General features: G+C 38.7%; 2 protein-coding genes across 3 annotated transcripts; one reads left to right on the top strand and one right to left on the bottom strand.

Moving 5' to 3' along the window:
* Positions 1-1,545: 1,545 nt before the first annotated feature.
* Positions 1,546-7,412, top strand: tmlhe (trimethyllysine hydroxylase, epsilon). Of its 2 annotated transcripts, none has more exons than XM_046411360.1 (8): positions 1,546-1,658; positions 2,078-2,239; positions 2,322-2,498; positions 4,314-4,593; positions 4,739-4,858; positions 5,070-5,306; positions 5,718-5,856; positions 6,014-7,412. In XM_046411360.1, the coding sequence occupies exons 2-8, from the start codon at positions 2,098-2,100 to the stop codon at positions 6,143-6,145; spliced, it is 1,227 nt and encodes a 408-aa protein (XP_046267316.1). In that variant the 5' UTR covers positions 1,546-1,658; positions 2,078-2,097; the 3' UTR covers positions 6,146-7,412. The 2 variants fall into 2 exon arrangements, with proteins under 2 accessions (XP_046267316.1, XP_046267315.1); XM_046411359.1 differs by lacking the exon at positions 1,546-1,658 and adding an exon at positions 1,942-1,966.
* Positions 7,413-7,885: 473 nt separating this feature from the next.
* LOC124070970 (V-set and immunoglobulin domain-containing protein 1-like) lies at positions 7,886-13,073 on the bottom strand. The gene is made up of 7 exons (XM_046411361.1): positions 12,975-13,073; positions 12,665-12,825; positions 11,340-11,547; positions 9,141-9,296; positions 8,930-9,046; positions 8,692-8,836; positions 7,886-8,602 (listed from the first exon to the last, which is right to left on the bottom strand). Exons 1-7 carry the CDS (start codon positions 13,015-13,017, stop codon positions 8,515-8,517), a joined length of 918 nt encoding a protein of 305 aa, XP_046267317.1. The 5' UTR covers positions 13,018-13,073; the 3' UTR covers positions 7,886-8,514.
* Between the last annotated feature and the right edge of the window lie 369 nt (positions 13,074-13,442).

The following is a 13,442-nucleotide window of genomic DNA, read 5'->3' as shown; positions in this document are numbered from 1 at the left end:
TACAGGTCTGTATCAGCCGTCCACCATTAACATGAATCCGCCTACTAGTCCTGGGAATAACCATAAACAGTGGAAACGCAAGCAGAACCTGTGGCTATAGCTAACTGACTTACATGTCATTACGATCCCACTGTAGGAAGTACTTTCATGCTGACAAGAGAGCAGCAACTAGCATTTCTGTGACAGTTTTAACTGATTTACCCACTAGTGACTCTGTTTTCTCAGATCTATCTGTAACTTCTCCTCCTCTCCTCCCCACTGGCTGCCCTCTGTCAGTTTAAGGTTTCCTGCAATATTTTATTTATTTTTTTTTAGCTGAGATAGATGAGGGAAGTACCTCATTCTGCCTGCATCAGAAAACACAGACACAACCTTATGTCTTAAAATATTCATCTTCAGGTGCTGTTTTACAAAGACCTTATATTTTGTTTCATACCATATGTTTAATGAGTGCAGTTATGGGCATTTTCACAGGATACATTTTTGACACATTTTGAAACACAATTTCATCACAAAATTTGCTGAGTGGAACGCAATTCAGCAAACAAAATGAATAAACATCATTGATCATTGATTTTCTGCAGGGACAGTGCACAACAAGGGAAAACCAAACAGCTAAATAAGAGGGACCCATTTCATGAATATCCACAGTTGTGTCAATAGAATCAAAGATAATGTGTTTTCTTTAAAAGTGCTGCAAGCGAAATGTCTGAAAACAATCAGCCATTGAGAGAAAGCCTGTATGTTTTGATTGAATTCTGTGAGCCTAACCCACCATGAGCATCACATATAGGCTACATGAGCTATGAGGTTAGGTCATATATTTCTCCACCACTGGGAAACTTCAACTTCACATCACCATGTGAGGGAGAAAATACAGCAGCAGTTCAGCCTCTCAGTGTATGAAGTCAGCCAGGAAGGAGCGGAGGTGCAGTAGGTTAAAGTCTCCCTGCAAATTAATAAATGTTCTGAGGCAGTGAAGAACGAGTCCAACAGAGAGGTGAAGGACTGCAACATTGTCATGGTTTTATATTATTATAGTATTAATATAATAATTATTAAAATAATACTCAACTAATAACAGTAAACGTTATGTCCGGTGTAATTAGTAGTACAATAATCAATTAAATAAAACAGTAATTAAAATAGTGGATAGTAAAAAGTGCACTATACTACAAATAATAATAATAATAATAATAATAATGGAAAAAAATAGCCAGAAATCAATTTCTAAAATGTAAACATGCCTATATTAAATTACCGTAATTTCCAGACTATAAGACGCTATTTTTTCACACCCTTTGAACCTGCGGCTTAAACAATGATGCGACTAATTTATGGATTTTGCCTCCACGAAAGTGACATTGAGAGCGACAACGAAATAGAGACTGACTGGCTTATAGACAATTGCGGCCTATATATATGTATAAATACAAGTTTTTTTTTCTTTTTAAATTTATTGGTTGCGGCTTATATTTACGTGCGCTCAATAGTCTGGAAATTACGGTATATTACATGGCGAGTTAGAGACGTTGCGCAACTATTAACAAATTTATGCTTGACGAACGTGTGTTTTTGCGAGTCCTTGTGTCAGTGATTTTTTTCCACTACACCTAAGTAATTCAGTCATTTCTCAACGTTAGTACAAACGTTTGGCAGTGAGTACCTCAGTTGCCTTTTTTTGTCCTCCGCACTTTATTGTGAACCTTTCCAATATGGCGGCCCCGTTTACGTTTCGCATTTAGAAGCCGAAGAAGCCAAAGCAGCAGCTCCGTTTGTAAGCCATTTATAAACTGGTTGGCCAACCGACCGCTAAACTCAAAGAAGGAGGAGCTGGAAGACGTGTTTGGATCATTGGATGGCAATGATTACCGTATTGCTGTTGTTAACGTTTAAACCTTAATCACAGTTAACACCATGTAGCGCTTATTCATTCATCTCGCATTGACGCATTTTATGAAAGCACGTTAGTAAACTTTTATTCAAGTTTGCGTACACCTCTGTGTCAGTGCGGTGTTCTCATTAAATATCTGGATTGTCGCTTATTTTATTTATTTTTTTCTGTTTCACTGATCAGAAAGTTGGTGTACGTTCGTCATGTTGGCCTCACTGATAAAGAAATTGCGACCTGCGTTGACACAGGCTCAGATGCTGTCGGGTCCGCCGTGTAGACACAGGATACAGAGCCGTTCGTATGCAGCACAGTCAGCCACTTTTCACTTACTTCAAGACCATCTTGGTAAGTTCATTGACATCTTCAGCCAGTTCATACGTATTTGAGGCAAGATACCACTGTTGACTTCGGCATATGAAACCACCAGTGCTCAGCTATGGAGGGACGTCGATGCATTTTAACTACGTGTGGCTGCGGGATCACTGCCGCTCTGCCTCCTCATACAACTCGGAGACCAACCAGAGAAACGTGGACACTGGGAGTATTGACCTCACTATCCGCCCTGACGACGCAAGTGTGCATGATGACCACCTCGTCCTCTTATGTAAGTCTGTCGTAAATACTCTAGATAACACTGAGGCGTTTTCTGAACGTCCAGTCAAGACAAAAATTGTAATATAAAAGAAATTCTCTGCATTCCTACACCACCAAAGCACTTGGATGAAGTCAAGTCAACAGGCAGCTGTCCTAGTCTTGATTAGTTACATTGAGGGTGCTGTGAAAAGGTCACAACAATTGCAACAAACTGGAAGAAAATTTGATAAATTAAATTCTAATCCCACCTGTTTATTTTACACACTAGTATAAAGCCTGGGTGGTAGTTAATCCCAATGGCACCATTAGCTGGTGTATAATCATGTAATATATTTCAACTTCTCTTACATTCATAATAGGCCTAGGAACAATATACATGACAACACAATATAAAGTCTGTCATTCTTTTTAAAAATTTTGCATCAGCTTAACACAAAATATTGCATTTTTGAAAAGCAGAAAACAGTTTTGGACATTTGTAGCGTGTAACTTTGCCTCATTCATTTACTTTTACCCAACCAACATGTCATCTAGAAACTAAAGAGGACTTTTCCCTCAGGGCTGATGATTTTGTTTTCTTGTGTAAATATTCATTCTGTTTCCAAGTGATCCTCAGGGTATGATCAGGTAAAAAAAAAAAAAAAATGTTATTTACTGCATCATCTTTAGCAAACTGGCACAGTTAACATCTGATTTTAAATAAAGACACTGGCACATAAAAAACAAATTAAACAAAGAAATATATTTGCTTGTACTACTTGTGCCTCCTCCTGTTAGTGGAAGGTCAGCTGAGTCTGTGGGTGAACACTGTATTTATCAACACTGGGGCCCCTTTTATAAAATGGACTTGTGATCAATTTTCATCAAGTAGAATTTAATTACTTATTTATAAAACATATTTGATGTTGAAATAAGCTTAGCTCTCCCTACTCAAACTGTCGGTATTTTGCAGCCTGGAAAGAAACTAAACCACTGTCTTTCTTCTCAATATAATTCAAATTGCTCTTGTATTTTCAGAAAGCCAAGCAACTATTTTCCTTTCACTGTGGAAACATTTGTGTGTATTTGTCTCAAACAGCCAGAATTTGTCATTGTGCAGCTGTAAAAGCAAAAAAAAGGGCAAAACTGATGTTCTGTCTGTCTTATTTTCTCCTCCGCTCCATTTTAGAACCATGGACAGTAGTGATGCCCATCACCTGCAAACTGTCAATTTTTATGCATTATGATGGCACAATTGTCAGGACCGAGGACTGAGACAATGACAGGACTAAGTGCTGCAGCCCTTCCCGAGGTGCTGATGCAGCACAGCACTTCTTTCTCTTTCCACTTTCTCCCCTACACACAGTGGCGGGAACATACTGAGCCAAATAAGCAGACAGATTGTTCCAAACAGTGTACTTCATTGTTCAGAAGCAACAAAACAAGTATCTCTTCATGAAGATCTAAACTCTGTCTCTCTCACACAACATATGATGTGTGCGTTTGAGAGACACATTGCACGATCCGTAACCCACAGGATCTGGGACTCACTAATGGAAAGCGTGGTATACACGCATCCAACATAGTGTGCAACCCAAGTATGTCTGATTGTGTCGGTGGCTTTGGAGCAGTCCTCCACTTTGACCAGCTTTGTCCGTCTTCATTTTAGATGTGCATTGCTAGCATTTAACAGTGTGTAAGGAAATAATGTTAGCATTTTTCCCCAGTGCCAGTTACCAAGTATGCTTGGATCTTTCAAATCAAATGTTAGGTCATGCATGGTATATAGTGCAATTGTCCACACTAATTGTCCCTAATAACAGTGTTTTCTGTTTCTGTGTCCCAGGGCCAGGCGGTCAGGTGTCCAAGTACAGCCTTAGCTGGCTGGCTGAGAACAGCTATGAAAGAAAGAAGCAGAGCTCCGTCCAGCCACGCATCCTTTGGAATTCAGACATCTATAAAAATGCAAATGTACCGTCTGCCAAATGGGACACGTTTATGAGCAGTGACGATGAATTAAAGAAGTTTCTTCAAAACTATCTGCTGTATGGGATTGCTTTTGTAGAAGATGTCCCAGCGACAGTTGAGGCCACAGAGGCAGTTAGCCAGAGGGTCAGTCTCATCAGGTACTAAGTGTTTACTGGCCTTTTTGGCATGTGCTACAGTGAAACTCTGTCTCCTGCCAATGACATTCACAGGCGTAAATAAGTTTTTCAGCCCTGTTCACTCAATGCTAATCCAATTCTGTTTTGTGTGTTACTGATCTACTAGGAAGACTACTTATGGAGGAATGTGGTCTTTAACTGCAGATTTTTCCAGAGGAGACACTGCTTACAGCCAAGTGGGTCTGGACCGTCACACTGACACCTCATACTTTCAGGAACCATGTGGGTAGGTGCTGGAGAGGTGGACTGAAATGAGATTCCAAAGTAGCCCCAGTGTAGTGGGAATGAAAGGAGAATCCACAGACTTTTGTGTCAATATTTTTCATTTTATTGAGTTTTAATTTTTATATATCTTAAATGTAGCCCTAGAAAATATGAATATTTTTTCTAGCAAATCATGCAGTAATTAAAAAAAAACATATTGATTGTTCTTGTAGAATCCAAGTTTTCCACTGTCTCAAACATGAGGGAGCTGGGGGCAGAACGTTACTTGTGGATGGTTTCTACGCTGCTGAAAAAGTACGTGAGCAGTCTCCTGAAAACTTTGAGCAGCTCGCCCGTGTGCCCATCAAGCACGAGTACCTTGAAAACACTGACACCCATCGAAACCACATGATAGGCATCGGCCCTGTGCTCAACGTCTATCCTTGGAACAATGAAATCTACCTGATCCGGTACGTCACTTTCAGTTTGATCGTTGTCTTACTGCAGTAGTGATTCCTGAGACGTTGTATTCACATGTTCACCGTTTCTCTTCTGGTTCTGTCTAATTAGCTTCATTTCTACGTTTTGCACTGTTTTCATCTAGTGCATCTTATCCATCATTTTATGCACATTTATAGCAACTGTAAATCATCATTACCTCGCAACATCTCGTGGTCTTGACAACTCAAGACTGAAAACACATTCTGTGGCTTTGCACACTATCAAGCTCCGCAACGTATGTTGAACTTGGCTGCTTCGTAGTTCCTCAATGAGCAATAGTACATTTATTGCTGTTATAATATGAATATTCTGTAGCTTTGAAGGTGTAATGAAATGAATTTCAAATCAGCAACGAGACTCTTTTGTCTTGTTTTCAACAGATACAACAACTACGACCGATCAGTGATAAACACAGTCCCTCATGACGTTGTTCAGCGATGGTACGTGGCACATCGAGAGTTGACAACAGAACTAAGGCGGCCAGAGAACGAGCTGTGGGTGAAACTGACTCCAGGGAAAGTGAGTAAGCTGTACTTAAAGGGTGTGCCACTAATTCTGTTTAGTGATGTTTTTGTGCCTAGATGTAAATTTACGGCTTTAGGGTTATTTGAATAGTTAACCAAAGGACCCAGATGTAATGTAATCTAAGCCTAATACCCTCTCATGTCTATATTAGGTGATTTTCATAGACAACTGGCGTGTCATGCATGGGAGGGAGTCTTTCACCGGCCTGAGACAGCTCTGTGGATGTTATCTGACCAGAGATGATGTCCTCAGCTCTGCACGCTCCTTCGGCCTGCGGGCTTGATCCTGAAATGAATTTCCCCTTACTTCTGTGCCTTATCGATTAGTATTCAAAGCCCTTAACATTTTAGTCATTCTGTTCTGTTACAGCCTCACGCTAAAATAATTTTAAGTTATTTTTCCCACAAACTCAATACCCCATAAGGTCAATGCAAAAACAGTTCACAGTTTAAACCTTGTTGTCCGCAGCCTCATGTCAGAACTATTTTTCTTTGTACTGCACCGTTGGTCTGAAAACCTGCTAGACACGGATATTTTCACAGCTTTCATGTTTCCAGATAGAAAAAGAATGACTGGCATGCGCTATAACTCTGTCACCTCAAATGTCTTTTCTATTAGTTGTCATATATACTGATCGCCATCATTGCTTGTTTTGTGGGATTTAATGTCAATTGAGCAAATAAAAAAACTAAAAGAAATCACAGGCGTGTGTGGTTTCTCTCAGATGATAAATGGACCAACTAGAATAAATGGATCAAGTAAAATCCAGCTTGTATTTTCCAGTAAACCAAAGAGAATCATTAAAACTTTTAATTTTATTACAGGAATTTCGTACCGTAACTTGTTATTCATTGACTGGGAATTATGTAAGAGATGGAAAGATGTGGCCAAATTTGACAGTGAACTGAAACATTCAGGTTGGGTTAGGCTAAATGATATTGAAGAAATGAATGTGTTTTCTAATTATGTCAAAGACAAAATTTTCATGTAATCATGTAACACTCTCTGAAAGGTAAAACTATCCTGGTTGACAACATATTTGACCTTTGATAAGTAAGAGATTATCTGTTTAAAAGGGCGTTGAGCAAGTGTAGTAAATGAACTAAGGAAGACTAAAGCAAACTTTCAGTCACCTTTGTACTGATATGAAGCCAAAGAATGTGTTTAGTCAATGTTGGTACTGTCTGTGGTTAACTGTTTCTTGTACTGATGAACTACCTGTCTTAAACCAGTTTAAGACTAATTTTAAATGAAAACAGTGCAAGTAGGCCTCCCATCTGGCTCCACAAAGATGTCACGCAGCTCAGGTAAAGGAAACACATTGAAGGTCTCTGTGCCCTCTTCACACTGGCCAGATCATCATGAATTTATGGCTGTGCCAAAGACGGAGGTGCTTAACATTTGATTTTATATAATGTGCAAATAAATAATATTGATGTGACTCTGTAGTACAAATGATGGTAATTCTTCTGTGGCAGTTGGCGATCAGACTTATGACCAAGTGATTCCTGGCATTTCTTTTACCCCTTGGAATAAAATCTTTCAAGTCGACACCATGGCCCTACTAAACTTTTATAAATGAAGAATAAAAAACAAACAAACTGTAAGTCTGTGGAATAATCTGAAGAGTCTGCTCTTGATGGATGAGATGGATGAAAGTGATATCTTTCATGTTGAGAAGTTCTTCTAGGAGAAAATGATCAAACACTGAAGTCTGAACTTCAGTCTTCTTGTCAGCTCACACAGAGCCTCACCAGCTTCTCCCCTGGTGAGAACCTAAATGGACGGTTTATACGGAACAGAACTATTTAATGTGGAGACAAGATGGGTCTGCTGATGCTACACATGCAAAGACTCCTGTAGGTACGGTGCTCTATAGGGCAGTTTTATTTCTCTGATGAGGAAGCCATGTGGCTTAGCCTTAAATAAGATTGGATATTATCTAAGAAACTCACATAACAAAACTTCATGAAGATCTCAGTGATTTTGGACTGCAGGACCTACACGACTCAGCAACTCAGAAAACACGTTTTATTTAATCGATGTCTCCAAACATTATTACATAAAACAGTTCATCCATAGCTGTTTGACAGTTTGTGTTACCAAAGATAAAGTTAAGATTGATCTGGGAGCCCAAATCCATTAACTGAAAAAAATGATTCTGTTTTCTGTAGTAGTTGTAATACTTCAGATATTTTGTCCTTTAAAAGATTCAATCTGAATGTAGGCTTTTATCATAATCATATCTTGTTATTTTAAAAATATTGTAAATTGCTGTATTAAAAAAATAGTGTTGGTCATTGTAAAAGACAAAATCATTAAATGTTTTATTGTATACCAAATGCATGGCTCATCAACGAGTATGAAAAGGTAAAACAAACCAAAAGCACTACAAACATTTTGTCTACGTTAAAGCAAATTATTTGTGAAAAAAAACAAAAAAACAAAACATATCACATGAGAAAGGCTGAACTGATGGTAAGCACAGCAACTTTCCTGATTCAGTAAATACACAACAAACTTCAAACATGAACATGAGCTTCATCACATTGATTGCATTTGAGTGTGACGTATGTTGAAGACTGAACATCCTGGACATCCTGTTGTTCAGAACAGTGACGTTTGCTCCAGCTGTTCTCAATGGGCCTTTTTTTAGGCTTGTGGCTCAGCATGGAGATTGCTGCCTGTGGTTGTCATGGGAACGCTATCGGAGGCTTCCTGAGCCTGCGGAGAGCTCCTTCTAGTGGACACAGAGAGAGTTGACGTTACACACTGAAATTACAGATGACATGAAAAAATACAACAGTGATAAGAGCCTAAAATGTTCACGTCATCTCGTTGGCATCAGCTGCTTTCACTGCTTTGTATTTGTGTCTCTTCACAGCATGAGCGATGAACCACACGACCAGGATGACCAGGACACAGCCGAGCAAAGCGCCGATCACTGCACCTGCAATCACTCCGTCTGCCGCATCTACACAAAGAGACATTTTTACATTGGCGAATGAAGCCTTTTTCAGTATTTCATTTTGGCGTTCATTCGTGAGAACCACACATGTGAACATACCAGGACTCAGCTCCACACTGCAAATTGAAAATCCCACTGCGTTTGTAGCGTTACACTGGTACTCCCCAAACTCAAACTGGGATATGTTTCTGATTTCCAGTATTCCAGTTGTGGTCACTGAGGAAACAAGTACACACAGGAAGGATGAATGCCGCATATGTTAACAAGTATATCACAAACACACACACACACACACACATACAGCGCTCACCTCTCCCCAGTATGGGCCTCCTTGTCTTAGTCTGATCCAGTCTGGTCCAGATGTATGTCGGGGTCGGGCTCCCACTTTCGCTGTGACAGGTCAAAGTGACCAGGTGACCCGATTCTATGTCCCCGTGGGTGGAGCAATAAGGAGTGGAGGGCTTCTCTGTCAGACCACAAGGAGAACGAATGAGTTCATCAAGTGACTTTATATTTAGTCTACTAAATCTGCTGGATTTCATAATCAACACGTGCGATCGTTAGGAATCAATGGTGTTTTTCACATCATCTCAGCAAAAGTCTGGACTCACATGATCAGCTTTCTTGAACAGAATTTGTGTCTTACTTATGGAGCAGTCTGATATGAGTTCAGTTTAAATTTCAAGCACTATACTGTGCTCACATGAATTGAATTTAAAAACTAGTAATCATCATAATCATCTTTATGTGTGTGCTGTTTTTGGCACTGCTTGAACAATTACAACATACATTTTTGTATTTTCACTTTACAGATATGTTTATAGGCAACACAGACCTTGGGTTCACCTTGATGGACCTGAATTATTGCTATGATTCACACTGTTGTTGTAAAAGGAGGTTATTATTATTATAACTGTAAGAGCCATGTGGAGAAATGTATGTTTATTTTTACATTATTCTTTGTTTGTTAGAATAGTATTTAGTTCATCGTTGTGAAGTGCATACTTTAACCACTAGGTGTAGCAGGTGTGGAGGTGATACAATTTTTCTGACTGACCACAACCATATGAGAACTAATAAAGACACGTAAAACCAAGACTTCTTCTATGGAAATATAATTACTGATGGTTTTTTTGTATCTTTTCCACATGTTCTTAGTAAATCGTTTTCAATGAAGAACTTTGAGTTTTGAGTATTTTTTCACGTCAGAATGGTCGCAAGACACCCGCTCTGCTGGTGGCGTGCAGAGTTAAGAAGGAGCTGCCACTGCAATAACATTAACACTACTTCACTAACTTAACTCACTATTTTACCTGCTAACTCTATCAATACTTTTTCAAAACAGGTCATAAAAGTGACATAAAAGTAGAGAAAAGATAACATGTATGAATTTGTGTGTAACAAAGACTCTTTTGAGTTAAAATGACAAATCTTTTACTTATTGTCAATCAAATAGGATGTCACTTGGCATGTGCGGTCTAATTATTCTACACACCAGTAATAAGGCTCTGACACTTGTTATAGTTGCATATATTCATACAGCACATCCAATTTGTAGAAACTACCCTGCGAACATTTTGCTATAAACAGAGGTTTTGAAATGCAAGAAATATACTTGGCATGCAGCAGATACTGATATGTAGTCTGTACGCAGTAGAAGGATGCAGTCACAGTCCTACTCTAATTTCCAACTCTGACAATGAGGAGACTGCTGCAGTAACCATGGAAACTACTCAGGAGCATAAAGAGGCCTGCGAGGTTGTCCCTGCATGGCAACTCAATGAATGAGAGGATTCAAACTGAGTGTAATTCCCTAAACATGCTGTTCAGGGCCGCTGTTTTAATAAACGCGTTAATTTTACAACACTGATCATAGAAGCAAACACTCACAAGCCTCAGATGTGGAGAGAGTACTGAAATATCTAATAAAATCCAAGTACTCTTGCTTCTATAAAATTTTTACATACGTTTCACACAGGGATTTTATGTTGAAAATATTCACATGAAAGGAAAAGACTACACAGCCCTTTCACATGAAGAACATCAAGAGAAAGAACAAAAAGAGAATTGTCATTATGGGTGAAATCTTCAAATCAAAAACAAAATCTGAGAGCAAGAACTTTTCAGGTGGTCACATAATATAATGATATATGATATACATAATATTATGAATAATAGTGGAAGTTCCTGGATGAGGTTCAGATTACATGTTCTTTTGTTTTCCCTTTCCCTCCATCTTGGTAGCTGTTTCAAACAGCAGCAGCACCCTACGGTTTAAGACTCCACCCAGACCCAGGTGTAGTAGTAATGTGAAATCTCCTGCACACCCACTGTACACGCCTACAGCGTTGTTATTTATTAATGACAGTATTTTGTTCTTTCAAAGCGAATTTTACATTTTGCATTTGCACTTTTTTTAAGCTCCTCCCTTACCAGTGCACCTTTCTTTAATGTCATGTGTTTAACTTTACATCAGAGCGAGTAAAAACATTTTGTACAGTAAACTTACCGAGAACATTCACGATGATATTGACCTGAGACTGTCCGTTCACATCAGGAAAGTTATGAACCTCACAAGTGTAAACGCCAGAATCCGAAGTTTGCATGTTGCTCAGTATTATTGAGGCGTTTCTGGTCGTGGCGGGAGAAGAGGGAGCCTGGAGTCTGCCCTCGTAAGACTTTGTAATGACATCCCTTCCAGACTGATAGTAATACACCTGGAAGAAAATGGCGCCACATTAGACTATCTGACACAATAAAGACAAATTTTTCACTTTTCTTTTTTTTTTTTTTTTTTTTTTTTTGTATACTTTTGAGTTACTTCATAGTAAAACTTCATAAAGCTGGTTTGATCAAGAGGGCCATGTTATTATCCAGAGAATGAAATGGGCCCCTGATGCCCCAACAAATTAATCTATAGTTTAGTGAGTGTATTAAATATTCTGCAGATACTAGATGATACTCAGATTCACCATTCACCAGATACCATTCTTTCAAAGCATTTTAGCGTTGCCAGATATGAGATTTATCACTTAACAAATAAATACAATTTAAAACAGCATTAGAAAGTGGCAATACACATGTCACTGAATTAATACATAATAGTTGTCCCCATGACCTAACTGAATGGCTTTAAGGGTAATTAGATGGTAACCTGATTACTTGTGATTAAACTTTATTCATTCTAATTTCACTTAAAATAATCTTAGTAATAACAGTCAGTAATAACACTCACAATGGTGGGTTTTTTTTTTTTTACATTAAATCTGCATTTATCTGAGTGCTCAATCATGGCCTTTGTTGACTCAGCAAGGCGTGTCTCCTAACAGTTGGGCGCCATGCCGGATAAAAAGTATGTGTGTTTTAGGTGAATGTTGAAGCTTAGTAATGAAGCTGACTTTTTGGTGAGTGATTTAAAATACAAGCAACTTTGAATATCTTTCAAAATGTGAAGCTCTTTGATTAGATTCCACGCAGTTTAAATCCAACTGGAATGATGCTCTTTAGTAATTAAGTTAAAATCACAACATGCCACATGTTGATGAAAATTTGAAAAACACATGTAATGACTTACATCTTCAAAAAAGCTTAAGTCATCACTAAACAGAAACTTTGAGCTGCTGGACTTAAGTCAGGTTTAGAGATAATAGAGTTGTTGTACTCAATACATTTAATTGGAAAAATTATAATCTCTCATTAATGAAAGAAGTCCCTAGACCTGATGTTACCATTTCGAGGACCCATTAATCCCACTTGATAATGATACACACTTTGGGACATGATGTGAGCACATCAGAAGTGCTTCAATTAGTGACCAGCAGTGTGCATGTCTACCTGCTGTGGCGTCATGGAGGATGATGAAACAAAATCCCACTGGATGGTAAGGCTGGTGGTCTTCTCAGTAGTATCAAACATACACTGGAGTAGAAGACTTCCACCAACTGTAGTATTCACATATTTCAGCGGAGTCGTGACTGTGATGAGTTCAACACATCCTACAGAACAGCAGATTAAAAAGGTTTCAAGGAACGAAAGCATTCTCTACTAAACGCACACTGAAACTCAAACGTATACATAAAAAAAAAAAAAAAAAATCCCCAAAACAAAGAATAATGAGAATGAAAAGAAGCAGAAATGCAGTTACCTATTATACTTAAAAGCACCAACAAGTGCAGTGTGGAGCACATCTTCACGAAAGGTAGGAGCACACTCACAGAGCTTCTTAAGAACTGAACTTTCCACAGCCTCCAGCACTGACTGTTGTAGGCAGCACCGGAAGAGAGAACGAAAGCATTGCAGTATCACAGGCAAGGTTACAATATGCTTGGTAATGGACTGGCCGATACTGTGCATGTTGATAACACAATGTTTGCATATCCATGTTTGCCAGACTGGGTGTGTATACCCTGTTGTTTTTTAAAAACCGTCAATTTAGCTGTTCACAATTTTGGGTGGGGGCAGATGAAAACTAGAAATGCTTTTTTTAAAAACCAAAAAAACCAAAATGCTTTTATATACAGTATACATTTTACATTACAGCAACTAAATTACAGTCAGTGCAGCCTGGTGTGTGTGTTTGTGGTTGTTGACTTCATGTGGCAGGTAAGGACCA

Source organism: Scatophagus argus, chromosome 14, assembly GCF_020382885.2.
Source record: "Scatophagus argus isolate fScaArg1 chromosome 14, fScaArg1.pri, whole genome shotgun sequence".
NCBI classification, from domain to species: Eukaryota; Metazoa; Chordata; class Actinopteri; family Scatophagidae; genus Scatophagus; species Scatophagus argus.
Note: the sequence above shows the minus strand (reverse complement) of the source record. Positions and strands in the feature narration are given on the sequence as shown.

Excerpts from the sequence above, each read along its gene's own strand:
- LOC124070970 (XM_046411361.1), bottom strand. The coding sequence starts at position 13,017 with ATGTGCTCCACACTGCACTTGTTGGTGCTTTTAAGTATAATAG. Across the intron at positions 11,548-12,664 it reads CCTCCATGACGCCACAGCAG|GTGTATTACTATCAGTCTGG; the intron begins GTAGACATGCAC and ends ATTTTCTTCCAG. Across the intron at positions 8,603-8,691 it reads GCTGATGCCAACGAGATGAC|AAGGAGCTCTCCGCAGGCTC; the intron begins GTGAACATTTTA and ends TGTGTCCACTAG.
- tmlhe (XM_046411359.1), top strand. Across the intron at positions 2,240-2,321 it reads CTTACTTCAAGACCATCTTG|TGCTCAGCTATGGAGGGACG; the intron begins GTAAGTTCATTG and ends TGAAACCACCAG. Across the intron at positions 5,307-5,717 it reads AATGAAATCTACCTGATCCG|ATACAACAACTACGACCGAT; the intron begins GTACGTCACTTT and ends TGTTTTCAACAG.